General features: G+C 40.7%; 2 protein-coding genes across 3 annotated transcripts; both read left to right on the top strand.

Moving 5' to 3' along the window:
• The first annotated feature begins 543 nt into the window (after positions 1 to 543).
• On the top strand, positions 544 to 12523 carry HEMGN (hemogen). The gene is made up of 4 exons (XM_027549725.1): positions 544 to 825; positions 2608 to 2701; positions 7972 to 9035; positions 11391 to 12523. Exons 1-4 carry the CDS (start codon positions 747 to 749, stop codon positions 11495 to 11497), a joined length of 1344 nt encoding a protein of 447 aa, XP_027405526.1. The 5' UTR covers positions 544 to 746; the 3' UTR covers positions 11498 to 12523.
• Positions 12524 to 14735: 2212 nt separating this feature from the next.
• Positions 14736 to 25643, top strand: TRMO (tRNA methyltransferase O). Of its 2 annotated transcripts, XM_027549726.1 has the most exons (5): positions 14736 to 14870; positions 16881 to 17055; positions 17886 to 18043; positions 21014 to 21655; positions 24917 to 25643. In XM_027549726.1, the coding sequence occupies exons 1-5, from the start codon at positions 14795 to 14797 to the stop codon at positions 25174 to 25176; spliced, it is 1311 nt and encodes a 436-aa protein (XP_027405527.1). In that variant the 5' UTR covers positions 14736 to 14794; the 3' UTR covers positions 25177 to 25643. The 2 variants fall into 2 exon arrangements, with proteins under 2 accessions (XP_027405527.1, XP_027405528.1); XM_027549727.1 differs by lacking the exons at positions 16881 to 17055; positions 17886 to 18043 and having other exon boundaries at positions 14737 to 14870.
• Positions 25644 to 26996: the final 1353 nt, after the last annotated feature.

Genomic DNA, 26996 nt, shown 5'->3' with positions numbered 1-26996 from the left:
GGATTAATACAGAGCATTTCACTAGTTGTCTTGAGTCACTTATGAATGATCTGGTGAGCAGAAGAGGGTTCAAATTTGTTTTGAATTCCTGATTCATATCTTTTTGTCTATTATCTAAGTCTAACAGCAAGACTTCCCATTATTTTGCATACAGTTAAGGTGAAAAATGCCACATGCAGGAAAACATTACAAGATTAACTTCACATCTTTATAATTTTCACATTCATTATATTCACGTTCACAAGAACTATGTGAGGTGGGCAAGTCAGGAATTATTTACCTGCTTTGAAAATGAAGAAAGAGAGTCACAAAAAGGGGAAGTGATTTGTCCAAGGATATTGAGCTGGTTAAGTGCTAACTTCATGTCCTTCCTATGCTATGCCACCTCTGTGTGTGAAAAGGAACATCAGACTCGAGCACTTCTGAGCATGCAGAGACAAATGGCTGCCATACCAGAGGCTGGGATATACTAGCCTGTGGCTGCGGGGCTGCCTGCATAACTAGCCACTGTGCTGACGGACAAGGACATAGCATCAGCCATGACCCTGCTCACACCTGTGCAGGGTGATAAAGAAAGTAGAAGTAGCCAACAGCTGTGGTCCAACTAGATAAAACTTTAAGGCGGGAAGTCAAGTGACAAGTGAACTTGTCTATGTGTGTGTTTTTTTAACTGTTAGTTACTTTTGACATTTTTAAAAAGGCTTCTTGTGGAAGTCAGACCAAAAGCAGGAAGATACTGCAGCAAGATGGATTTGGGAAAAGACCAGTCTCTCTCAAAGCTCCATCAGACACCTGATCATCATCAAGAAGAGACCCATGTTCCAGGTAATGAAAGAAACCTTAAGAGACAGTGGCTGTTGGGAAGGATTGGGCTATGATTATTTTCCTCTTTGTATGGGTCTGGCAAAAAAGGGGCATCATTGGGTGGGTACATTCATGTATTAGAAAGGAAGAATAGGGGCTATATAACTTTCTGAGCTGACTTCTAGCACTAAGATTCTAGTAAGCAGGAGAAACACAAGGAAATAATAAATAATTATATATATATATGATCATGAAAATACCCAATGATGGATGGTGTGGTAAAGCAAGTACAGCCATATATGTAGCACAAATATAGTGTAACTTTTGGAAAGGTATCTGGCAATAAGTAGCAAGAACTATAAGAGTGTTTATTCTGCTGACTGACTAATCTTAGTCTTTGGATATATCCTAAAGCAGCATTTTGGCTGCTTTTGCAGAACCCTAGGCCTTGAGACAGTGATTTAAACATTTTGTATACCACGGATCCCTTTGGCTTTCTGATGAAACTCTAGACACCTTCTTAGACTAAATTTTTTAAATACATAAAGTTAATTACATATGATTACAAAGGAAGCAATTATATTAAGAAAAGTATCAAAATAAAAAACTGATATAATAATATATGTGCTTATTTACAGGTGCATTAAATAATAAGATCCAGTGATGGATCTCATTACCACTGTATCAAATCAAATATTTCATCTCAAATAAATGATATTCTAAGGTATCTTAATAACTGTAATGTGATATGGAAAAAAAATCCATAATTTCTTTTTGTGACAAAGTCATAAGGAAATGGGCATTTAGATTGGTAAAAATAAAGGTATAATTTTCCCCCATCCAAGTTCACCATTAAGGACTGCTGTTCTAAAATCAAAAGATGTCATGGTCCATGAGGTATGTTCGCTTTGGGAGGTCCCAGTGCAAATTTGAAATCATTCCACTGGCTCTAAGAAGTTCTACATCAAAGACCCATTAACTTTTCACAGTCTTGGATGGCAGCAGTACTGTTGTTGATAGTAACTTTAATATTCCAAAGAACTTGGAGAAACATCATCCAAAGGAAAAAAATACAAAAGAAAAAAAAAATCTGTGTGTGAATTGCTTATTATAGTTGATCTACAGTGGCAAAAACAACAACAACAACAAAAACAAAACCAAACAAACTGGCAACAACCTAAATGTTCAATATAAGGGGAATGAGTGGATAAATGAGAATGCATCAACTTGATTAAATATCATGTAGTCACTAAAGTTACAATTATGAGGACTAGATGATGGAATTTATTTCTGATGGTTAACAAATGGTAAAACTGTGGTATGTAATCATTGCAACTTTAATATAGGGGCTAGATGAATACATGGAAAATCCCATGGACAGAGGGGCCTGGCGGGCTATAGTCCATGGGGTCGCAAGAGTCGGACATGACTTAGCGACTAAATCACACCAGATGAATGAATACGAGGAATGAAATGAAAACAGGTTATAATGTTAAGGATGGCAGAACATGGCTGGTTTTTTCTTTACTTTTATGTTTGTACAATATGCACACTATTTTGAAGAAATTAATAGCACATTTATGTACAAATACTGATCTTTTCATTTAAAAAATGTTGACTGAATGTTTGCTCCCAGGCATGCTTCAGGAGGCACAAGGATAAATAAGAGATAGTCCTTGTCCTCAAAAGGGTAGGAGAAAAACTTGGACACTCAAGGGGATTCTATCATTTTGCTATAGGACTCCTTGCTGTTAACGCCACAATTCATCACTCTCTCTCATAACTTTCATTTTGATTCTACAGAAGTCATTGGAACTTGGAGTCTGAGAAACAGAGAGCAACTCAGAAAAAGAAAAGCTGAAGCACAAGAAAAGCAAACTTCACAATGGCAATATCGGTATAGTATCACTGCAAGGGAGAAGGGACTGATATTTACTTAGCATATGTTACTTGTTAAGAGGTGCTGAGAACTTTTATACACTCTAGTTTATCTTTCCATCAATCCCACAAATCAGGAGCTGTTATCCATATTCATCTCCCCCCGCCTCCACAAAAAAAAGAAAGAAACCAAGTCTCTGAAGGTTAAATCTCTTGCCTAAAGTCACACAGCTAGTAAAGTGATGGGAACAGAATCTTATTGCTGCTCTCTTTTACCAGGTGATCAAATTATGTATATTGTAGAGAGGCCTGCTGTTCAACCACTTTAGTAATATAACCATTGTTGGGAGTAGGAGACACCATTGAGAAGACCCCCAAGCTTGTTTCTAAGCTTTCTATTAGTAAAATTCTTCTTTAATGAGTGTAGTTAACTCTCCATGGAGTAAACCAAAGTAATGTCTATAAATGAGTGATGGAAGAGTCTGAGAGTTCCTGTGTCCAAAGTCAGCTGTATGGAATCTCAGGGAGGGAAGACATGAGCATGACTATACAGTAGGCAGCATCTAACGGCCCCGTGTAGAATATAACTGTGAAAGCAGAGGTATTGCTTGCTTGGAGGTAGAAAAGGGGAACCCAAAGAGCCACAGTACAACATCCATCTAAGCCAGGGTTTCTCAACGCTGATGTCACTAAAGCTGTGCGTAGTAGGATCACTGGCCTCTAGAAACCCATAGAACTTTCTTTTTATTTTATTTTTAAACTTTACAATATTGTATTAGTTTTGCCCAACATCGAAATGAATCCACCACAGGTATACCCGTGCTCCCCATCCTGAACCCTCCTCCCTCCTCCCTCCCCATACCCTCCCTCTGGGCCGTCCCAGTGCACCAGCCCCAAGCATCCAGCATCATGCATCAAACCTGGACTGGCGACTCGTCTCATACATGATATTACACATGTTTCAATGCCATTCTCCCAAATCTCCCCACCCTCTCCCTCTCCCACAGAGTCCACAAGACTGATCTATATACATCAGTGTCTCTTTTGCTGTCTCGTACACAGGGTTATTGTTAGCATCTTTCTAAATTCCATATATATGCGTTAGTATACTGTATTGGTAGAAACCCATAGAACTTTCTCTCCCCAGTTATGACAACCAAAAATGCCGGCAGACATTGTCAAATGCCTCATGGAGTGGGGGAAGAGGAGGTAAAATTGCTCCCAGTTGAGTGCCACTGATCTAAGTTCTCTTCTTCTTTAAAAAAAAAAAATTTTTTTGTTGTTGTTGTGCTAGGTCTTCGTTGCGGCATGTGGGCTTTCCGTAGTTGCAGGGGCCTCTCTTCATTGTGCTGCACGGGCTTCACATTGAGGTGATATCTTTTGTTACAGAGCACGGGCTCTAAGTGCACGGGCTTCAGTAGTTTCAACATATGGGCTCAGTAGTTGTGGCTCATGACCTCTGAAGCAAGGGCTGAACAGTTGTGGTGCATAGGCTTAGTTGCTCGTCTGTATATTGAATCTTTTCAGACCAAGGATTGAGCCCATGTCCCCTGTATTGGCAGTTGGATTTTTATCCAGTATCACCAGGGAAGTCCCTTTACAGAATTTTGATTAAGATTTAGCTATGCATTGCTTCTTTTTTGGAAAAATGTGTCCTTTGGTGGCAAAAATAACATAGGTATACATTTTTCTAAGCATCATCTTTTAAAAAAGCATACAATGCAGGTGTTTTAAGTTCCTATTCTCACTGTGGATGGAATATTGTCTGTTCTGCCACAAGGTGTGTTTCTATAACACCAGTTAGCTCACATATAATTGGTAAATAGGAGAGTGGTGTCAGTTTAACGTGGAAGTTGTGTTAATATGTAATTTTTCCTAGTCAAAAGAAGCCAAAATAGTGGGAATAGAATTAAAAACTTCAGCAGGAAAGGAAAAAGCCTTCAACTTGGCTGCTGTGTAGATAGGAATCTTTTCAGCGTGCATCCAGGCTCCTTCCACAGAGAAGGACATCACTAGCTCTGCAGAGATCTCCTCATATAGCAGGTTGCACTTCCTCCTGTGCTCAACTCTGCGGCAGCCCTGCTGGCTCAGAGCATCATCCTCATTTGAATGATCTCAGCACTGAAAGCCTGCATTCACACTGGTGCTTTTGTGCATTTTTTACCATCCCCAAGACAGCCTCCCCACAGAAAAAGCTGCCTGTCTGGACTATCCCAGTTATCTCCCCTGTACCAACTATTGTTTATCCTAGTGTTATAAAGTTGCATAGGATTTGACTCATTTGCCCCAACTAAATTTTTTTCTTCCCATAAGCGCTGTCACTTTTAGTGCATGATTTTGCAGAAAGTGAGGTTTTTCAGGAATGCATATATGTTGTAGCGGAAACTTCTGTACTCAGGTCCTCTGACAGGTGACTCTGTTGAAGAATACCCAGTTGGCTCCCTGAATTCCATACTCACCAAGCAACTTTCTGGTCATTATTGGCTTCTCAAGTACCTGCTGGAGAAGGCGATGGCACCCCACTCCAGTACTCTTGCCTGGAAAATCCCATGCATGGAGGAGCCTGGTGGGCTGCAGTCCATGGGGTCGTGAAGAGTCGGACACAACTGAGAGACTTCACTTTCACTTTTCACTTTCATGCACTGGAGAAGGAAATGGCAACCAACTCCAGTATTCTTGGCTGGAGAATCCCAGGGATGGGGGAGCCTGGTGGGCTGCCATCTATGGGGTTGCACAGAGTTGGACACGACTGAAGTGACGCAGCAGCAGCAGCAGCAGCAGCAAGTACCTGCTACAGAGAAAGAGTGCATTGTCACTTTGCTTTTCTCACAGTTTATTTAAAAATTGGTCTTTAGGTTTATATATCAATCCCTTTGAGCTGGTTGCTGAGCCCTGACTCGAGAAATGGATGAGGCTGGTTTCACTATGCTCTTAGAATTGGGTTTCTGTACTCATTGGGTTGGGGGAGGGGTCCAAAGCTGAAGAAATCACTGGAGTAGGTGGAACCTTGGTGAGCCTCTTGGTAGTGGGCTGGCCTTGCTGTTGTGACTCATTTCTAGACTGCTGAGGGCTGTTCTCATTACAGTGAAACCTCAGTTCCAGAGAGAAAGGACAGAGTGTAATGGTTAAGAGCCCGGTGGCTGAAGTCAGATGACTTGATATGAAGACTAGCTCCCTCATGTCCCAGCCATTTCACCTTGGGCAAGTTACTCAGAAAACTGTGCTTCAGTTTTCTCATCTGCAAAATGGAGATTATAATAGTATCTGCCTTGTAAGTTTATGTGAAGATTACATGAGATAACAGAATAAGTAAATTACTTAAAACAGTGCCTGACATGAGGAAGCACTATATATATATATATACATAGTACATTCTATATTAATATGAGTACAGATTTCTATTTGGACAGTTCATCCATGTAAGTTATTACATGCTCTTACAACAACTACATGAGGCTGGGCAGACACTATTTACTGCATTTTACCTGTGAAGAAACTGAGGCATAGAGAGTTTGACTTGCCCATGATCACATAGCTGATAATTAAGAGTACAGATTAAATTTTAGACCACACAGATATATTTGTATCTTTTGAGGAACTACCAGAAAGAACATGAAACATTGTATTACTCAGACTCCCTCATATAGAGATCTACATAACAAATTATTTAGGATTTAATTTCTAGGATAATAAGTGTTTCCTGAAGAATTCACGTACATCAGTTTTTAAAAACGTCTCAAATTAAAAAAAATGTATACATCATCTTTTAAAAATTTGCTAATAAGGACTTTAAAATTTATCTTGTTACCTTGGTTACTTGGACTTAAGCTTCAAAATGCTGAGCTATCATTTTTACCTTCGTATCATCATATTATTTCTACCTTCTATATTATTTTTAATATTTCTTTTAAACTATACTATTAAAATATAAACCTTTAAAATATTGACTTCAAACTGGTTTTGATGAGACAGTCTTAAAAAATTAATTATGGGAATTTTTCAGACACAACAAAAGAAGAATAGGGTATACATTTTTTGAATGTGCATGAACTATGAGAACTGCAGAGGTGTAAAAAACACTGGTTTCATTCATCTTGAAAGAATGTCCAGTTTACTAAAAGAATTTGGGTTTCTCCATTAAGCATAATCCTCATAATAAATCCTATAGGAGTGGTAAGCATGGAGAGCATTTCAGTCCTGTGGCCTGTTAGAGAAGGCTCTATGGGGCAGATAGCATGGAACAGAGAGTTTCAGTAAGTTTAGAAAGTGATGAAATGCTTATTTATAGTACCCCCCCCACCCCCACACCACCCCCCCACCCCCACACCACCCCCCCACCCCCACACCACCCCCCCCCACCCCCACACCCCCCCCCACCCCCACACCCCCCCCCCCACCCCCGCCACAGTCCATCTGTATTAGCCTTCTGTATTTGGTTATATTTGCAATACCTAACAATTTGTCATTGGCTGCAGTTCTCATGCATATCTTTCCATCTTTTAGATCTTAAACTATCAGTTCAAAGTAGGTGTAATATGACCACTCACACCTTTTCACCAAGCTGCTTTACCTCAAGAACATGTTTTTGTAGCTTTGGACCCGGCTTATAGTACATCTCATTCGACTCACACTGCAGCCTCTTAGCCTATTTTACTTAAGCTGCTGCTGCTGCTAAGTCACTTCAGTCGTGTCCGACTCTGTGTGACCCCATAGACGGCAGCCCACCAGGCTCCCCCGTCCCTGGGATTCTCCAGGCAAGAAGACACTGTATTAAATGAGCAAGCCAGGCTCATCACCTGCAGGCTTCACAGATGTGAAGCAGGTCTGCGTTGCAGATTTAGCAACACAATCATACCAGTTTTCCCCACTGGCATAAAGAAACGAATTCATACAGGCTAAACCCAAAGAAACTATTACGTAAAACAGAATGTCAATCTGTTCATTTATAACATCAGTGATACATTTTCTATAACCAAAGTTTAAGTATACGCTCTCAAACACACACACACACACACACACACACACACACATACCCCGCTCACTAAGAAGGTGCTTGTTGAACGAGTCATCAAAGACAAAAAAGTCCTAAGGGTCATTTCCTCTCCGGACAATTGAGAACATTTAGCACTGCTTCTTCATTGTACACACAAGGAGATTGAGGCCTGGAGAGATTAAGTGGCTTGTTCAAAGTCATGCCACAAGGCAGTGGGAGTCCTGGGTCAGTTACTGCCAAACATTTATTTGAATTCTGGAGGCCTATTTTTGATAGTAATTCTGATTTCCCCATAGAGAGAAAAAACACAAGCGGCAAAGAACAGGGAAAAGAAGCGAAAGAGGCAGAAAGAGACAACAAAATACAGAAATGAAGGTAGAGCTTCCATCACAATTAGAAAAGGAAATGATGGAGAAAGCGCCAGCACCTGGAGAGAAAGAAATCGAGCCACCTGGGAGTGTGACCGAAGTTCTCCTTCCGGCAGTGTCCCCACAAAGAGTTGCGCCTGCGAAACATCTTTCTGAAGTAGGTCAAGAAAGTGTTACCCTTCAGGAAAATTCTTCTGAGTACCAAGCAACAGCAGTACAAAACCAACCTTCTGAAATATGCCAAGATATGGCTGAATCTGAAGACCTCTCTCCTAAAATGTGCCAAGAAATAGCTATATTTCAAGACCAGCCTTTCAAAATGTTCCGTAATATGGCTCAGCCTGAAGACGTCTCTCCTAAAACATGCCAAGAAGACATTGCGGCCAAAGTCCTTTCTTCGAAAACATCTGAAGATACAACTGACCTGGAGGAATGCTCTCTTGAAGCACACCCCAAACCAGATATGCCCAAAGCCTCCACTCTTGAAACATACCAGAAAAGACCTGAGCCTGAGGAACCCGATTCTGAAACAGGTCAAGGAATAGTTGAGACTGAAAGCTTTGTTTCTAACACACAGCAAGAAATGGCTGTGCCTAAAGAGCTTGCTACAGAAATACACCAGGAAACAGTTGAACCTGAACACTTTTCTCATAAAATATATAGAGAAATTGCCATGTCTAAAGACCCCTCTCATAAAACAACCCAAGAAACATCTGTTCCTGATAAATATCCCCCAGAAATGTACCAAGAAACACCTGGGTCTGAAGAATATTCACTTGAAATATACGAAGAAACACCAGGACCTGAAGCCTATGCACCTGAAATTTACCAAGAAACACCTGGGCCTGAAGACCTCTCTACTAAGACATATAAAGACAAAGATGTTCCTAAAGAATGCTTTCCCAAACTATACCAGGAAATAGGTGGACCCCAAGACCAGGATTCTAAAGCACACCAGGAAGATGCTAAGGATGTTTATACTTTTCCTCAAGGTATGGGTTTCTTACTGGGGTCAAGTTAGTGACACTGCCATTTCTTAACTGCTCCCTGTTCATAAGCAGAGCACCAAATAGGCGTCTCTCCCTTGGACCATTGATTTATAGCCTTCTGTGACAATCCTGGGTTATCCCAGTTATCTCAACAGGTATCTTTGATGTCTTTGTCCAGTTTTAAGTGAAAAATGTTTATCATTCACTTGATATTTGGTATATTTCCATGTAATTTAAAGAAAATAATTGAAACCATAAGTGTATATAGTGGGTACCTGTATATACTATGCATTTTGGGAAGCTTTAGTAGGTGAAGAAAAATGAACCCTATGTAGAGTCAATTATGTGCAAAATATTTTGGACAATTACATTTATATTAACACAAAATCTTGGTGAATAAAGGCTTTTTTTTCCTAGAAAAATAACATTTCATGGCAAACTGAAGGCAAGTAAATTCATGGTTCAAGGTACTGAGAAAGATACAAAGACATAAAATAGGATCCTGATACTAGGGAACTCCTTGTTATAGGAGTTAACAGGCTTACCTATTTCAATATTTGTCCCTGAAAAGCACAGTATTTTAAAAACAATGTGACCTTTATTCAATTTTACTTGTCTCAGGGACATAACTGAGAGCCTTGGCTCTCCTTGTTCAGTCCTGTTCTCAGTGTAGAAAATGGGCTGAGCCTAGCAGCCTATCCCCAGGGAACTGTTTTCTAAAGAAATTCCTTTGGTAGCTTATTTTCTCTTTCTCCTAAAATATGAGTGCAACAAAAACCTGGGCTTAAGTTGGGTTCCAAGCAATATAGGTTTTGAGGAAATACCTTTTTAAAATTACAGTAAAAGCAGACATATGAAACACTACCTGTATTGACAGGAGTCCCCTGCTGGAGACGCGCCTCTAATCAACACAGCACCAGATTCTCAGGGTTTTGTTCTAAACCCAGTGAGGTTAAGACAGGCAATTAACTAATTATTTTATGCTTTTTGGCAATTAATGCTTATCTTGTTTTCTCTTTTCTTGCCAAACAAGTAGAAATGTCTTCCTTTTTGCTGATTATAAAATTGCTATAATGATAGTTATAAATGTTCATTATAATAAATTAAAGCAATATCTAAGTGACTATAAAGTGCCCTATGATACCACTTCCTATCTCTGATCCCCAATGTTAAGTTTTTGTTTTAACAAATGAAATGGTACAGTACATTCTATTTTATAACCTGTTTTTTTTACATGCCATATACATTGTGGCCATCCTAATGACATCTTTGTAACAGTCGTCCAGTATTATGTTATATATACAGCAATTTATTCAACCAGTCCTTATAATGATGAACACCTAGGTTATTGACAAGTTTTACTGTTATAACAATGTTCAATGAACATCATGGGAAGTAACGGTTGTTTAACTAAAATTTATATACCACTTTCTATCTGCCAAACTCTCTATTAAACATTTTTTGTGAATTACTTTATTCAATGTTAGAAACCCGAGTGGATGAATAATATGTCCCTATTTTATAGATAAGGAAACTAAGGCACTGGAAGCTTAAGTTGATCTGATTACTTCCTTGGATAAATTCCTAGAAACTGAATTGCTGGGCCAAAGGGTACGAGGATTTAAAGTCTGGATACATTCAGTCAGACTAGCCCAAATGTAGCAATTCACAGAATCCAGGACTTTGTGTAAGTGCCTAGTCCCCACGCCCTTGCCAACACTGCACATGATTATGTTTTAAAAATCTGCGCCTGTCTGCTAGGTTTTTAAAGACCAACCAACCTAATTGTTTTAATTTCCACTTTTTTTGATGACCTATGCTACCAGGCTTGCTTTTAAGATTATTATGAATTTAAGTTTTTCCTTTTGAGAATCACCTGTTTGACTATTTGCTCCATTTTATATTTAGGATATCTATCTTTTTGATTAAAAATCTCTTTAAATAATAGTTATTAAATCTTTGCCTACATATAAGTTGAGTCATAAACATTTTTATTCTTGTTGTTTGTAGTTTAACTTTGTTTATAGAGGTTTGGACATCTATATGACCAAAATTTTAATGTTAGTTTTTAGTTACTCAAATTTGTCATGATTTTAGTTTTTAATGATTCAAACCCGTCAATCTTTTTCTTTATGGCTTTTAGTCTGTGGTCTGCTTAGAAAGGCTTTTAAAATCTTAAGATTAAAGAAATATTCTATTGTTTCTATAACATTTATTGTATCTTAATATTGAAATCTTTAATTCATCTGAGATTTGTTTCTGTGCAGAGTGAGGTAGTTTTTTTTTTCTCCAAATGGATAGCCAATTGTCCCAATACTGTTCATTGAACCTATTTTCATATTTTTTTTTGTTTTACAGAAATGAAGGAAAATCCCAAAGCAGAAGAACCAGAGATAATAGAAATTCCAAACGTGCCTCAAGAAAGTAACCCAGAAAATGACATCTACAGTTATGTTTTATTTTAATAATGTTCAACCATCATAGTCATCCAACAAAATACACATCTTAGTACATCATATGTGTGATTTTCTCAAAATATGGTAGAAATCTCTACAATATTCATTAATATTTTAACAGTATCTCCCCGCTTATATAGTCTATAGATATATAGATTATATCTGAAAGCGAGAATTAATGTTTTTTCTCAGGCTCTACCACATAGACAATATTCTGCTAGTGTGTATGTGTGTGCACGTGTGTGTGTGCACATATGTGTATGTATGTGTAATCTGGGGAGAGGACAGTGGTGGGAACAGACTTAATAGCTTTACTCCCCTTAAGAATTAATCAAAGAAATGTTTGCTCTTGGGGGAAATTATCAAGCCCTCATTTTTACCATTTTTAAGGCTGAACAATGAAAATTTGGGGAAGTATATAGTTTTCTTGTAAACTTTGATCAGTTATTAATGTAACAATATCAAAATTTTATGTAGGCTTAAGTTAGCTTTTAGTAATTTAATAATTTTAACAATTCTTATCATTCTAGGACTTCTTTAAAGATATTTTGGAGTGACGTATGTACTTGCATATTTGAATTTTGATTTTCTATTTTTACTTTTAAAATATTGTAATTGTGCAAAATGTACATTAAATCATTAGTACATATTTAACTGTGTGGACATCATGGTAAGCACTGTGACAGTCAGAAGACCTATAACACATAGTCCTTACCTACTAGGAGTTTAATCTAGTCTCGTGGAGGAATAAAACAGAAAACAAATAATTACAAAGAAGAGAGTAATGCTAATGCTCTTTGGATAGAAGATACAACCAAGGGAATACTCACTTTTTTGCCAGAGTGACCTGAAAAAATTACACGAGTGGACCCTTGAAAGTTGGAGAAGATTTGTATTATAGGTGAGGATAGCAGCATTATTGTATGTGACACAGAGAAGAGTGAATTCAAGATATGTTCAAGAACTGCATGCAATGTACTACAGTTAATGCAAGGTCCATGTGGAATAGCAGAATTAAAGTTTGGCAAGAATCTATCTAGTCCTACCTTGGGCTAACCTCCTCTCATTGTGGGTACAACGGTTGTTCTTTAAAATCCATGAATTTTATGATATTAAATCTAATATGATATGTGATAAGATCCAAAGGTTTAATTGATTTTCAGAAGGATCCTTCACTCAAATGAAAGATTAAGAATCATTGTACTGGATCACCCCTGGTGGTTCAGTGGTTAAGAATCCACCTTCCAGTGTAGGGGATGCAGTTTGATCCCTGGTCAGGGAATTAAGATCCCATATGCCACGGGGCACCTAAGTCTTAACACCACAACAAAGATCCTCTGGGCTGCAACTGAAAAAAAAAAAAAAAGGAATTATTATACTGAGGAGTGTTTCTCAAAGTGTAGGCAGATACCTACTTTGAATCATTTAGGGTTTGGTTTTTTTAAGGCAGATCCCTAGATCCTACCTCTAGAGAAAAGGCTGTATCATAAACTACAAATAATCACATATAATGGTTATTTATATAACCATATGTCCTCTAGACAAGATAATAAAAATTGCAAATCATATAATTAAAGCGCTACATATTTAAGTTCCTGCTTTCCATAAAGAGAACTTTTTCCTTTAAATCAAGTAACAATCTACTTCATCAACGTCTCCAAGTCTGCTGTGCATTTCAGAACATGTCACACTTGGTATCGTATTTTTGGCGTCACTATCATTGTATATGATATCTAAGGCCAAGTAGGCAAATACCTCTGTTGGGCCACAAAGCGACTATCACTTTTAGCAACACCCCCATCTAGTGGAAAATTGCAGCCATTACGGCTCGAGTTTTACATCGTGCAAAAAGCTCAACAGTTCTCAACTTACTTTTGTTTCATAGCTGCCCAGAACTGTTCCCTCCTGAAAACAATAAAGGCATTCTTTTCCAATTTCACCTGGAAAAAACCTATCAGAGGACATATAGGGGTATGAATTTTATCAGTTTTTAAAGTTTTTGTTTTAAAACCCACAATCCTCTCTTTAAATCTTTGACTCCTGATGGTTATTTTCTGAGAGTGGTCTATTAGTTGATGACAAATGAATATGTTTAGGAACAGCTTTTCATGGTTGTTAAACTTTTAAATCTGTGGAGTTTTATGACCTTGAATAATTTGTTTTGCAGGCAATATGTCTCTCTCCCTCCCCCCGCCCAAGAAAAAACAGGATAAAAAACTCAGAAGTAGAATTAAGTATACAGAGATATATAAATATAATTTATATATATATATATTTATAAATATACAGGTGAGAGATGAGGTTATAAGTAAGTAGGTAAGAGGCCTTGGTGGCTTAGATAGTTAAGAACCTGCCTGCAATTCAGGAGACCTGGCTTCAGTACCTGGGTGGGGAAGATGCCCTAGAGAAGGGAATGGCTACCCACTCCAGCATTCTTGCCTGGAGAATTCCATGGACAGAAGAGCCTATCGGGCCACAGTCCATGAGGTCACAAAAAGTCGGACACAACTGAGCGACTAACACACACACGTTGAGGCCAGGCTAGCGCTGCAGGGTTAACTGGTCATTGCAGTGGCTGAAAACTGATTCTTGTAGGCCCTCAACTTTTTAGAGCTTCCCCCGAACAACCACTACAATCCCAATGTATATGGCCGTTGACTCCGTTTCATTCTCGCTTCAGTTCTCGTGAGGTACGGAGCACAAGGAATAGTCCCCACTTTTTATCCCTACCTAGTCTGGTGTAGAGCTACACATCCATTAGATTTGAAACGAGGTTTATTTGGGTTTCTTTTCTGACGAAACATCCTTTTATTATGGAAAAATTGGGAGCATACAGAGAAGTATAAACGACCATCTATGCATTCCCACTACTCAAGAAGTATTAACATTTTCTAACATCCCGTCATCTCGCTGTGTGATAACTGTATATACATATTCTTTTTTAAAAATTAGCGCCATGCGTTGGATGAGTAGGTTGCTTATCATTTCGAGTACCTTTATGCATAAATCTTTATCGACTTGTTCTCAACGGGAAGGGCGGTAACTTGGACCCTAAAACTGAAGCGGGTCCGCGCGAGACAGCACAAGACGCAGATTCAGAAGCGGGATAAGGCCTCCAACCTCTAATCGCCACCTAGCGGTAGCCTCTGACATCCCCCGCCCGGCGCCTCACTCCCCTAGCGCCCCCGCCCCGCGCATGCTCGATCTTGGCGCCATCCGCCGGCACAGCTACTACGCAGGCGCCAGGTAGGGAAACCGGAAACGGAAGGTTTGAACGCGTTGGGTGGACGCCTATGACCCGTAGCCATGCGCGACTTGAAAGAGTCCAGGCCTTGCGCCACAGCGACCCGGTGCGGGTGTGTGAAGCCGGCCTTGGAGACAGGTAACTTCTAAGAGGCTGGCGGTTCTGCACGCGTTAAGACCTCCAAGAGCCGGGAACCGCTTTCACTGCAGAGGGGGGACGGGACATGCGAGACCTTGAATGGACAAGGGTCGTTTTTCCTGTTTATTGTGAAGTTACGGATCATGTGCTCAGGCCACCACGTGATGTGTCTGAGGCGAGCGGGATGATGTCATCTCTCTTGCTCTTTGGTGGCTAGGTTGGCAAGGTCTTGGCAGAACAGCCACGTGCACCGATAACTACTGTAACCCCATGCACTCCCTTTATTGCTTAAAACTAGTTCGTTTCATGTATTGTGTTGTTTTCAATTGAAAGCATCTTATATGCAACCCGTTTCCTCATCTTTTATTATTCTTTGCTTTGTATCTCACACTCCAGTCAATCAAACTGTTTTGTTCCCTTCTTATGCTAGAAAATTTGTCACTTGACTTTGTGCACCTTATTCCCTCTATTTGAAATACTCCACAGTCCTGACCAAGGTCACATACATAATTATGGTAGCATAGAATTTGAATTATAGTAAGCCTTCTAAAAATGAATTTTTCCTTTCACCCATGTTCTTTCCAGTTTATTATCTAAAAGGATATAACAATGCATATGTAATGATGAGGATATTTATATGTACTTATGAATGTTTTAAGAATCTTGTTTTATAGTTAAATAACATCTGGTGTGCTGTGGTCCATGGGATTGCAAGGAGTCAGACATGACTGAGTGACTGAACTGAACTAAACTGGACTGAACATCTGGTAGAGGCTTCCCTGGTGGCTCAGTGGTAAAGAATAATACACCTGCCAAGGCAGGAAGCGCAGATTGGATCCCTGGGTCAGGAAGATCCCCTGGAGTAGGAAATGGCAACTCACTCCAGTATGCTTGCCTGGAAAATTCCATGGACAGAGAAGCCTGGCCAGCTATAGTCCAGGGCGTCATAAAGTTGGACACGACTGAGCATACACACATGCACGAAACATCTGGTAGATTTTAAAACTATGAAGTCAATTTGTTAAAGAAAACATGTTTTCCTACGTCTTTTCTTGACCTTTTTTTTTTGTTTTTGCTTGCTTGGAAAAGAAAAATAATGATGGTGGGTTTTAATACATTGTGTTAACACTATTATGTAGAAAATTGTGCCTTCTCTTTAAAAAATTTTTATATTTTATTTTTAAAATTTTTTATTGAAATAAAGTAGATATATAATGTATTAGTTTCAGGTGTACAGCAAACTGATTCAGTTATATGTATGTGTGTATTCTTTTTATTCATTCTCTTCCATTGTAGGTTATTATAAGATATTGAGTATAGTTCTCCATGCTGTACAGTAGGTCATTTTTGGCTGTTTAATGTAGAATAGTGTGTATATGTTAAGCCCAAACTCCTTATTTATCCTCCTCTTCCCCTTTTGGTAACCGCAAATCTGTTTTCTGTGTCTGTGAGTCCATTTGTTTTGTAAATAAGTTCATTTCTATAATTTGTTTAGATTCCACCTATAAGCAGTATCATGTATTTGGCTTTCTCACTTAGCATGAAGTCTGGTTTACTTAGCATGATAATCTCTAGGTCTGGCTGTGCTGTGCTGTGCTGTGCTTAGTCGCTCAGTCATGTCCAACTCTTTGACACCCCATGGACTGTAGCTGGCCAAGCCCTCTGTCCATGGGGATTCTCCAGACAAGAATACTGGAGTGGGTTACCATGGGCTCCTCTGGGGGATCTTCCCAACCCAGGGATTGAACCCAGATCTCCCTCATTGCAAGTAGATTCTTCACCTTCTTAGCCACCGGTGAAGCCCAAGAATACTAGAATGGGTAGCCTATCCCTTCTCTGGGAATCTTCCCAACCCAGGAATCAAACCAGGGTCTCCTGCATTGCGGGGGAATTCTTTACCGGCTGAGCTACCAGAGACGCCCCTACGTCTGTCTGTGTTACTGCAAATGGCATTATTTCATTCTACTTGACCTTTTGATTAATGATTTCTTACCTAATTTTCTTCTGTAGGGAATCTTTTAACTGAGCCAATTGGTTACTTGGAATCCTGTTTCTCAGCCAAGAATGGTACTCCAAGGCAGCCATCCATTTGTAGCCATTCACGGGCTTGTTTGAGGATTAGAAAAAGCATCTTTAATAATCCTGAACATTCCTTGATGGGCTTAGAACAGTTTTCTCATGTTTGGTAAGTTGTTTTATAGTTAGAATTGGTACTCTGAACCAGAACTTGTCTCTGAGTACTCCAGTTGGAAGTACCCTTGGAGACTGCCATCCAGACCGCCCTTATCTATTGCATGGGATTCTTGGACTATAGGCATGAATGTGAATGTTGGCATAACTTGGACACCCTCAGGGAAGTGTGGGATCCACTGAGGGGGCACACTGCATTTGCAATTGTTCTAATTGTGATGGATGACTGAAATCCATCAGTAGACCTAAGTTCTGCCCATGGGTCATTATTCTGTCTTTTAGACCAGGGTTCAGCAAGCTATGGCCCATGGAGCAAACCCATCTCATCTTCTGTTTTTGTAAGTAAGTTTATGGGAACACAGCCACGAGCATTCATTTATGTGTTGGCTGTGGCTGCTTTTGTGCTACAGTAGCAGAGTTGAATGTTTATAGCAGAGACTGGTTGGCCTGCAAACCTTAAAATATTTTCCAGCTGCTCCTTTAAAGAAAAAGTTTATGGACTTTGCTCTAGACCTGTGAAGTATTAAGTCTACTCTTCCTAAAAGACAAGAGAGACCTTAGAAATCTTGATGCTTTTAAGTAAAGTGTTAGCTATATTAAGGCCTATGTTATACTAGCGTTACTTGCTGTCACTTAAATTTTGTCTGTGTTCATTCTTCCTCACCCCAACGTTTTTTCCCCCACTGATCATATTTTAATACCATTAAAGGCATTCTTTCTGTTTTAGTTTGTGAGGGTTATAGTTTTTTCCTCCTCCATATCATTATGATAGATTAATTTCTTTGTCTTCTTTTCTTACTCAGTAATTTGGTTTATTTTCCATAGGATTTTGTTTGTTTTTCACAAAAATGGTCATTTGAGCTATAAGGCAAAAGTACAGCCTCCTAGGCTGAATGGTGCAAAGACTGGCATTTTCTCTACAAGGAGCCCACATCGTCCCAATGCAATAGGACTGACCCTGGCCAAACTGGAAAGGGTAGAAGGTAATTTCTACTTTTACCTTTTTTTCCTTAACCAAAAGAAGTCTTATAAAATCAACATTGTACTCAGCACTGGCTGTTATTCACAGAAATACAAATGGTGTTAGCCCCTGAGACCCACCAGATATTGAAGAGAATGAAATGATTAAAGGAATGTGAGCATTGAAACACTTTGCAATAAGCTCTCATAGGATGCTCAGAGTTAGTTTATGTCACTGCACTTATCAGAAGTTATTATTTCAAAATAACTCTTAAGATTTCACAGTCATTAAATTAGCAACCAAATTTTTTCTAACTCAATATTCTGTAAATACAAAATGATCTAAAAACAACTGGAAACGCTCAAAATTTAACACAGCAACTGGTTGCACGTGCATGTATGGTCAGCACATGGGGTGGTCGGTCATTTCTTCCTTGGAGCCCCGAGGAATGAACAAGCATCCTAGCTGCAGTGCTGCTGTCCACTGAGACATGAGGCAGAGGGCTGGGATGAAGACCCCATAGACTGAATATCTGTCAGATTGTGGGAGAACCTGTGTGGAATACTAGATTAGTTTTAACTGCATGCTTGTATATAATGTTGCTACTGAGCTATTCATTTTTGAAAGCTTCTGGTTCTCAAATCCCTCCAACCTGATCAGCACATTTGTGAAAGAGGCAGAAGATGGAGTGGCAGCTATATGGGAAATTGGGACATTCCAGGCGTCAGCTTGCTTGTTTGTAAAGTGGCCAAAGGAGAAGGATTCACTGTGGGATATTTTTTTGAGGATCTTACGAAGGCTCTAAGGGTACATTACAGACTAAAAAGATGAGAGCCATTACTTCATTTGTTCTTTCTGAGAGCTTGAACTCCCTCACTGGATTATATTCAACAGGGCCTTGGTTAGGTTTTCCAGAAAAATTCTAGAGCCAATCCAACTTGAGTTTTCTCAGTTTGTGATGGCTAACCAACTTGGGTAATAGTACTGGAACATTTTATAATTGTTTGTGCAACCCACACATATTTTCTGAGCACTGAATGTGTGTCAAGCATTATTCTAGGTGCTGGGGATATAGTGGCAAACAAATTTAGATGAAAATCCCTGCCCTCCAGAAGAGCTTAGCATTCTAATGGGGAAGATCAAATCAAAGAGGTCAAGACAAACACAGCAACACTACAGACACTCTTGTAAGCAAGCATTATAAGGATAACCAGTGTTTTTGTGGTGCTTTGCAGTTTATAAAGCGTGTTCATGTATGTTATCTCATCGTGGCTCGTGGACTTGATAGAGTAGCAGTCTGACTATTGTGGATGAGGACACTGAGGTCTTGGATGTTTGATAATTTACCCAACAGCATCCAGACAAGAGTTTGTCTGACTTCAAATCCCTTGAATTCTCACTTGTAACCCCGTGTCTTTTGCAGACGTCATTAGGCACAATCTATCACTTAGAAAGTCCAAAATCTTCTTTCCAAAGTTCCAGGTTCATTCACAATAAGCATGTTTTAGAAATCAGATTCCTTTGTTAGTCATGTTTTTCTTAAATGAAGATAGGATCAAGTGTGATCACATGTGGTTTTTTGATTCTCACTGGACCAGTTTTCCAAGGGTCAAGTTAGTAGACTCTGCAGCAGAGTCTACTAACTGGACAACAGCTGTGTAAGTGGGATAGCAGGAGACCTTTCCTTAGTATTTGGCAATCTGACTTATATTCTGCTTAATTATATGATGGAATATTATATTTCTCTTGCTGTGTAACAAATTACCACACCCCATCAGTTTAAACAGCACACATTTATTACATGTTTAAGACATTATGATGTTTCTATGGGTTAGGGAGTTGGGACACAGCTTAGCTGGGTCGTTGCTTAGAGCTTCACCAAGTTTCAGTGAAGGTGTCATGTGGAATGAGTTCTTTTCTGGAGGTTTGACTGTGGAAGAATCCACTTCCAAGCCCACTCTGGTCTTGGCAGAATTCACTTCCTTACAGTTGTGATCCTGAGGGTCCTGACCTCTTGCTGGTTTTTGGCTGGTGACTGCCTCCAGCTCCTAGAGGCAGCCCATAGCACCTAAGGACCACCCACAGTGCCTTGTTATATGGACTCTCCCAGCGTGGCTGCTTGCTTCATCAAACCCACAAGAAGAGTCAAGTGAATCTGCAGCAAATGCAGGAGTCTTAGATAACATAGTCACTGGAGTGATATCAAATCATACTCAAGAGGAGGGGATCATACACCACTAGGTGATGAGCATCACAGGGCCACCTTAGATGCTGTTTGCCACAGTAGAAACCATCGTCAGTCCCACAGAGGTAATGCTGAAGACTCTGAGGTACCTGGGCTTCCCTGGTAGCTCAAACGATAAAGTATCTGCCTGTAATGCGGGAGACCTGGGTTCAATCCCTGCATCAGGAAGATTCCCTGGAGAAGGAAATGGCAACCCACTGTAGTATTCTTGCCTGGAAAATTCCATGGGCAGAGGAATCTGGTGGGTTACAGTCCATGGGCTTTCAAAGAGTCAGATACGACTGAGCAACTATCTTTCTGATGTACTTGGAACAAAGTTAGAAACCTCCAGTGATGCAAAGGTGAGCTGGCCCCACCTAGTGCTCGAAGGCCTACTCACTGTCTAGGGGGAGAGACTCTAAGCAGGCCATTGCCAGACTACGTGACAAGGGCTCCAGGAGAAGTTTGGGCACAGGTTCCTCTGCAGAACCCAGAGGAAAGAACACTTCTGTCTGAAAGAGCCAGAAAGGCTCTGTAAAGCAGGTGTTACATGAGAGCCTTGAAGAGCAAGCAGCAGTCTGACAGGTTAAAAAGAGAATGAGTTTCTAGGTAGAAAGAGAAGTGTGTATTGGCACCAAGTGTAAGAGAGCCTGGTGCGTGAAGGAACTGTGACTAAGCCTGGTGAGGTTTAGGCAGATGGTGTTGAGTCTCTAATCGTTTGTGCTGTTCTTCATTGTTAATATCTCTAAGATGTTTTTCACATTACAGGTGGAGCTGTCTACCTTTCTGGAATTGACATGATTCATGGCACACCTGTACTAGACATAAAGCCCTACATAGCTGATTATGACTCACCGCAAACTTTGATTGAGTCTTCAGGGGACTTCACCTTACGGAATAACCAACATAAACCGAAAACCGTGTCCCAGTCTGAAGGCAAGACTGATAGCTGTGACTGGCAACAGCTCTCAGAGTACAAGGAATCACAGCCCTGCCGCTGCACTACGGAGAAACCCAAATGTCCTGAAGATAGAACTTCAGGGGAAAACATTGCGGGATCTGATGACGCAGCAAACACCCAGCAAAGCTCACCTGAGCCAAGGGAGAGAGCGGCAGAATTGGGTGAAGAATCCAGTCCCAGGGTGGCACAAGAGCAAAGTGGCCCACGTATCCAGGAGAAGAGCCCTTCAGAGGAACAAGAAGACAGCAGGCTGAAGAGAGGGGAAGAAGCAGTGGCCCCAGAAGGACACGACCCAGAGATGTCCCCCAAGGCTCCTTCCAGGGTGGCCGGTGCAGCCCACTGCAGCGTGGTCCCTGCCTGGGTGAGAGAGGCCCCTGTGGCCACCTTGGAAGTCCGATTTACTCCTCACGCAGAGTTGGACCTTGAGCACCTCAGCTCAGGTGAACCAGGTACTTTCCACTTCTTGTTTGTGAATAAGAGATGAGCCTTTGCTAGGAGATTTGGCGAACTTGGTGTTTCTCCCATCCAAATACTAACCAGGCCCGACCCTGCTTAGCTTCCAAGATGACATTAGGCATGTTCAGGGTGGTATGGCCATAGACCAGATTGCTATTTCTGAGGGCAGGTATATAGAGTATTGGTCATTATGACTTGTAAAGAAACGTAGGAGTATAAAATCAAACTTGGACAATGTCATCATCTGATGGCTTTCAGTCAACAACTGTTCAGCACAGAGTCCCAGCCACTCAGTCACGTGTTTACTGAGGACAGCTGCTGCTCAGGAATAGGGCCTCTTGTCAACTCGTAGCGGTAGTTCTTGGAGTTCTCAAATGGCATTCAGACGCTAAGTTGTGCTTGTTCTATACTTAGGTAGATTTTCTTTCATCTGTTTCACTCGCTGACTAGAGAAATGTCTCATCTTATTTTAACTGTCAGGTGGTCAATAGCTCAGCCTTTGGCACGAGCCCAGTAGTAAGAAGGAAAGAGTGTCTTACCACAGGAATTGTCCCTGTAAAGTCCCAGCACTGCAGAAGAGCCGCCACAGGTCTTTTACTTGGCACCTGTTTAATACATAATGTTAACAAACATTGTTATCTGGTTTTTCAAGCCCACAAGCAGATTCCAAGCAGCTGTCTAGAATGAAGGAAGGGCCCATTAAGAAGTGGGTTCAGTAGTTCCAGTAAGAAGTGGCCAGTTTATCGTTGCCAAGGAGACGTCAGATTTCACCTGCCACTGGGCGGTTGTGCTTCTCATTCTATCCTAAGGCCTTATGTTTAAACAGGACATTTAATTTTTAAATTGATCTCTTTATTTTAAAAGTTTTATGAACGTTGTTTAATCACTGCATCTAGTTCGTGGGGGGGCTTCCCTAATGGCTCATGGGTAAAGGAATCCACCTGTAATGCAGGAACACCTGTTCGATCCCTGGGTCAGGAAGATCCCTGAGAAGAAAACAGCAACCCACTGCAGTATTCTTGCCTGGGAAATCCCCTGGACAGAGAAGCCTGGCGGGCCACAGTCCATGGGGTTGCAAAAGAGTGGGACGTGACTTGGTGACTAAACAGCGGCAGCACAGTTCATGGGAAGAGGAAATCAGTTTTGGGTGTTTTTTTTTTTCCTTTGGAGGGGTCACGCCCCACATGGCTTGTAGTGTCTTAGTTCCCTGACCAAGGATTAAGTCCACACCCTCAGCAGTGAAAGCTTGGAGTCCTAACTAGTAGACCACCAGGGAATTCCCAAGGAAAGTCAAAAAAAAGGATTTTGTGGTAGAACAAAGCAGTGCTGCCTAAAAGGTACCATATATTTGCCCCTTGTCTGGTGGTTATCATGAAATGTTTCCTACTTTGGAAAGTTTTGTGTTTTTCAAACTGTAGTTCATTGAGAGGCTACATTATGTCTTACTGATTTAAAAAGTGGTTAAAAAGAGAAATAATGAACTGTAACTATAAAATGGGGGCTGATTGATTTATAGCAGCAGAATTTTGAGCCAGGACAGAAATAAGAAATGACTTCAGAAAGTTTAGAGTGTAGAAAGGATAAAAAGATGTTGGAATGGAGAGGTGGGATTGGCACTGGAATAGAGTGCTGTGGGAACAGGAAGGAGAGTGTATTCTGACTTGGGGAGCAGAAAATCTGGGGAGGCTTCTAGCTCCTTGGGGAGGAAATCTGAGAAGGCTTCTTGGAGGAAAGGGTAAGTATTTGGGCTGAGCTTGGAAACATAAGTAGGCAGGGAAGTGAGGGAAGGGCACCTGCACCAAATGAACAGCCAAACGAAGACCTGGAGCTTCTACGGGAAACAGTTACTGAAGAGTGTGGTGTCTTGGGAACTCTTCTTTTTAGAGTGGCCTTAGAATCGTTTTATGTACCAAACACGAAAGGAATCTTAGCACTGCATAATTAGTCCTCAGTTTTTGACCAGAGATTGTATTTCATGACTTTACTTACCAACTTTTTAATTGGACATAGTCCAGAGTGATATTTGGCTGTTTTCTAAAATCTGAATTTGTTTTCAGAAGGATAAAGACAGCACTTCCACCCCCCACTACCACTCCAGATGATATTTTGAACAGGGACAACATTCTGTAAAGCACCTGCCTTCCTGGAAGAGCCTGGTCTTTGTTTGGATGTATGTTATGTGGCAGCTATTAAAAATTAGGTCACAGTTAATCTTTTATTTAAGTTTTGTATGTAATATATTTAAAAAAATTATAACACACCCATAGTGTTATAAACACAGGAAATTTTTCCGCTTCCTGTGTTTACTGACATACAAACCTGGGGAATGGGGTAGCCTCTTCCCAGTGATGGTGTTGACCTTAGTCTACCTGCTTCACTGTTCTCACAAGGGCTCTCCCATTTCTCCTACAGAAAGTAGCGTTACTTTTACTTGTGGGTGTGTGACACCCGCCCCTGCCTGAGGCACCCTCCCCTGCCTTTAGGTAGTGCTCTGGCTACGTGCGGCTTCTGAGAATGCTGGGACTGTCATGCCTTTCAGTGACCATGCCTGCATTATGGGAGGAAAATGACAAGGAATTGAATTCACGTCTACGTTGAGCTTCCCTAGTGGCTCAGTTGGTAAAGAATCTGCCTGTAGTGCAGGAGACCCAGGTTCGATGTCTGGGTTGGGAAGATCCCCTGCAGAAGGAAATGGCAACCCACTCCAGTATTCTTGCCTGGAGAATTTCATGGACAGAGGAGCCAGGCAGGCTACAGTCCATGGGGTCACAAAGAGTTGGATAGGACTGTGCGACTGACTTTCACTTTCTACACTGAGCATAGAAAGTGACATTTTGGGTGCACAAAAGTGAAAGCTCAGCTATCCTGCTTAGGAGACTAAGGAAAATTATCGCCATGATTTTTTTTGCTCAGCAGATTTCAAATCTGGGTTGAGTGTGCATAAATTTAATATAATGACAGTACCACTTGAATATACCACTTGAATATGTACCACTTTAATATAATGACAGTACCACATTCTTTATGAGGCTCCAACCAGCCTCCACATTGAAACTCACTGTACTGAAATTTGACTTGCATGATTTTGATAATTAAGTCAGGGGGTCCTTTTTTGGGGTGGGGGTGGGGGCGGTGTGCCTTGTGGGATCTTACTTCCCCAGCAGGAATTGAACCTGGGCCCATGGCAGTTAATGCATGGAGTCCTCACCACTGGACCACCAGAGAATTCCCAAGCTGTGTTCTTCTTATTGCAGGTGTTGGTCACACTTCATTTAAATATTTTCAGTCAGCGGAGGAAGCAAGGCATGCCATCGAGGCTGTGCTGTCAGCTGATCCTCGGTCTGTATATCGACGGAAGCTCTGCCAAGATCGTCTTTTTTACTTTACAGTAGACACGGCACACGTTACATGCTGGTTTGGTGATGGTTTTGCGGAAGTCCTAAGGATCAAGCCGGCTTCTGAGCCTGTTCAGATGAGCAAGCTTGCGGAGTCCCCAGTGTCTTTGGGGTCGTGAGGATCCTCCATGGAGCCTGTAAGGCAGCCTGATTGACTTGGGTGTGGCTGTTGGGTTATCAGTACAAGCTAATGATGTGCCTTCTTTGCAAAAGGAAGCAACGTGGCACTTTGTGATCTCACACATTTGGTGATTTGGCTTGTTCATAATATTTATTTGAAAAACATGTATTTTAATAAACTAAGAGATATAGAATTTGGAGAAATCACTATATCATGATTGCTTTTGATCAGTTAATACTGCAGAATCCAAAGGCGATGCTATGTCAGGGTTTTCTGAAAGAAGTCAGTTGTCCTTGGTACTTGGTAAAACTGGGCAGAAGTTAGGGGATGTGTTCAGCCATTCATGTTGGGGTTTTTTTTGTCTGAAAAAGCCTGATCTCTCTATTTTGTTCTAAATCAAACTGAGTTATGATATCTTGAGAAACTAACAAATCAAAATAAAGTTGTTATAAAGATGTTTAGAGACTTTGCTCCCCGCACCCACGTATGTGTATATATTTAATCCTGATTCCAAAATGGTGACTTTAGGATTTCTTTGGATGCCTTTGTATCAGAAAAGAAAGTCATTCTGAGAAGTCCAAGAAAAATAACTTAATCACTGATTTATTTCTTATTTATTTCTTATTTATTCTATGACCATTGACTGAGAACTGCCGTGAGTGGGGCTTCAGTGGTAGACTGAGATTAAACTGGATGCCGTTCTTGTTGCCAGTCATAGTTGTGGAGGAAGAAGACACAAGCTCATTGTTGGATTACAGTCAGATAGAGAGAGTAATTAAGTCTGCACGATTCCTGTGTGAACACCACACGGGAAGCAGCTTCAAGAACGTATTGCCCATAGATGATTTTAGCGATGTGATCCCAGATAGCTGAAGATTTATGATCAGCATAACCAAATTAGACACCTGTCAGCATGACACAGGCTTTCCTAATTGTAACCATAAATCTTAATAGCTGATTGATCATGGTTTTGAAATGAGCCCTGCTGCCTGTAGATACTTGCAGAGTCATTTGTGGCTCATGACACTGCATTCCGGAAACAAACTGGGTTGTCTTTGAGATTACCTAGAACCTCTTGGGGAAGTATTTTTAATTTGATTTGTAAAAGCTTTTTATTTCTAGACAATTATAGGTTCATGTGTGTGCTAAGTCGCTTCAATGTGTCCGATGCTTTGTGACCCTGTGGACTGTAGCCTGCCAGGCTCCTCTGTCCATGGGGATTCTCCAGGCAAGAACACTAGAGTGGGTTGCTATGCTTTCCTTCGGGGGATCTTCCCCACCCAGGGATCAAACCCCCATCTCCAGGTGGATTCTTTACTGCTAACCCTATAAATTCATAGGAAATTGCAAAAATAGTGCCGAAGGCCTGTGACCCCTTCACCTAGCTTCTTCTCATGGTAACATCTTACATAACTATGGTATAATGTTAAAACTAGGAAACTGACATTGGTAACAGTCCATCCTTTATTTTGATTTTGAATTCTTATCTCTTAAAATCACTTTGAGACTGAGTGACTTCCCTGGTGGCTCAGACGGTAAAAGTGTCTGCCTACAATATGGGAGACCTGGGTTCCATCCCTGGGTTGGGAAGATCCCCTGGAGAAGGAAATGGCAACCCACTCTAGTACTCTTGCCTGAAAAATCCCATGGATGGAGGAGCCTGGTAGGCTACAGTCCACGGGGTCACAGAGTCAGACACAACTGAGTGACTTCACTTTCACTTTCAGGTCTTGAAACACAAAATGTTGATACTTAATATGGAGAAAATAACTCTGAGGACCATACCAGTCAACTTTCTAGCAAGAGGACTCTTTCGTT

The sequence above is a fragment of the Bos indicus x Bos taurus genome, chromosome 8, assembly GCF_003369695.1.
Source record: "Bos indicus x Bos taurus breed Angus x Brahman F1 hybrid chromosome 8, Bos_hybrid_MaternalHap_v2.0, whole genome shotgun sequence".
Lineage (NCBI taxonomy): Eukaryota > Metazoa > Chordata > Mammalia > Artiodactyla > Bovidae > Bos > Bos indicus x Bos taurus.
Note: the sequence above shows the minus strand (reverse complement) of the source record. Positions and strands in the feature narration are given on the sequence as shown.

What these genes read in the sequence shown, in the direction of transcription:
- HEMGN (XM_027549725.1), top strand. Translation starts at nt 747, where the DNA reads ATGGATTTGGGAAAAGACCAGTCTCTCTCAAAGCTCCATCAGACACCT. An exon ending in AGAAGAGACCCATGTTCCAG is followed by an intron (nt 826 to 2,607) that starts GTAATGAAAGAA and finishes TTGATTCTACAG; the next exon opens with AAGTCATTGGAACTTGGAGT. An exon ending in TGTTTATACTTTTCCTCAAG is followed by an intron (nt 9,036 to 11,390) that starts GTATGGGTTTCT and finishes TTTGTTTTACAG; the next exon opens with AAATGAAGGAAAATCCCAAA.
- TRMO (XM_027549726.1), top strand. Translation starts at nt 14,795, where the DNA reads ATGCGCGACTTGAAAGAGTCCAGGCCTTGCGCCACAGCGACCCGGTGC. An exon ending in GAAGCCGGCCTTGGAGACAG is followed by an intron (nt 14,871 to 16,880) that starts GTAACTTCTAAG and finishes TTTCTTCTGTAG; the next exon opens with GGAATCTTTTAACTGAGCCA. An exon ending in CCTCAGCTCAGGTGAACCAG is followed by an intron (nt 21,656 to 24,916) that starts GTACTTTCCACT and finishes TTCTTATTGCAG; the next exon opens with GTGTTGGTCACACTTCATTT.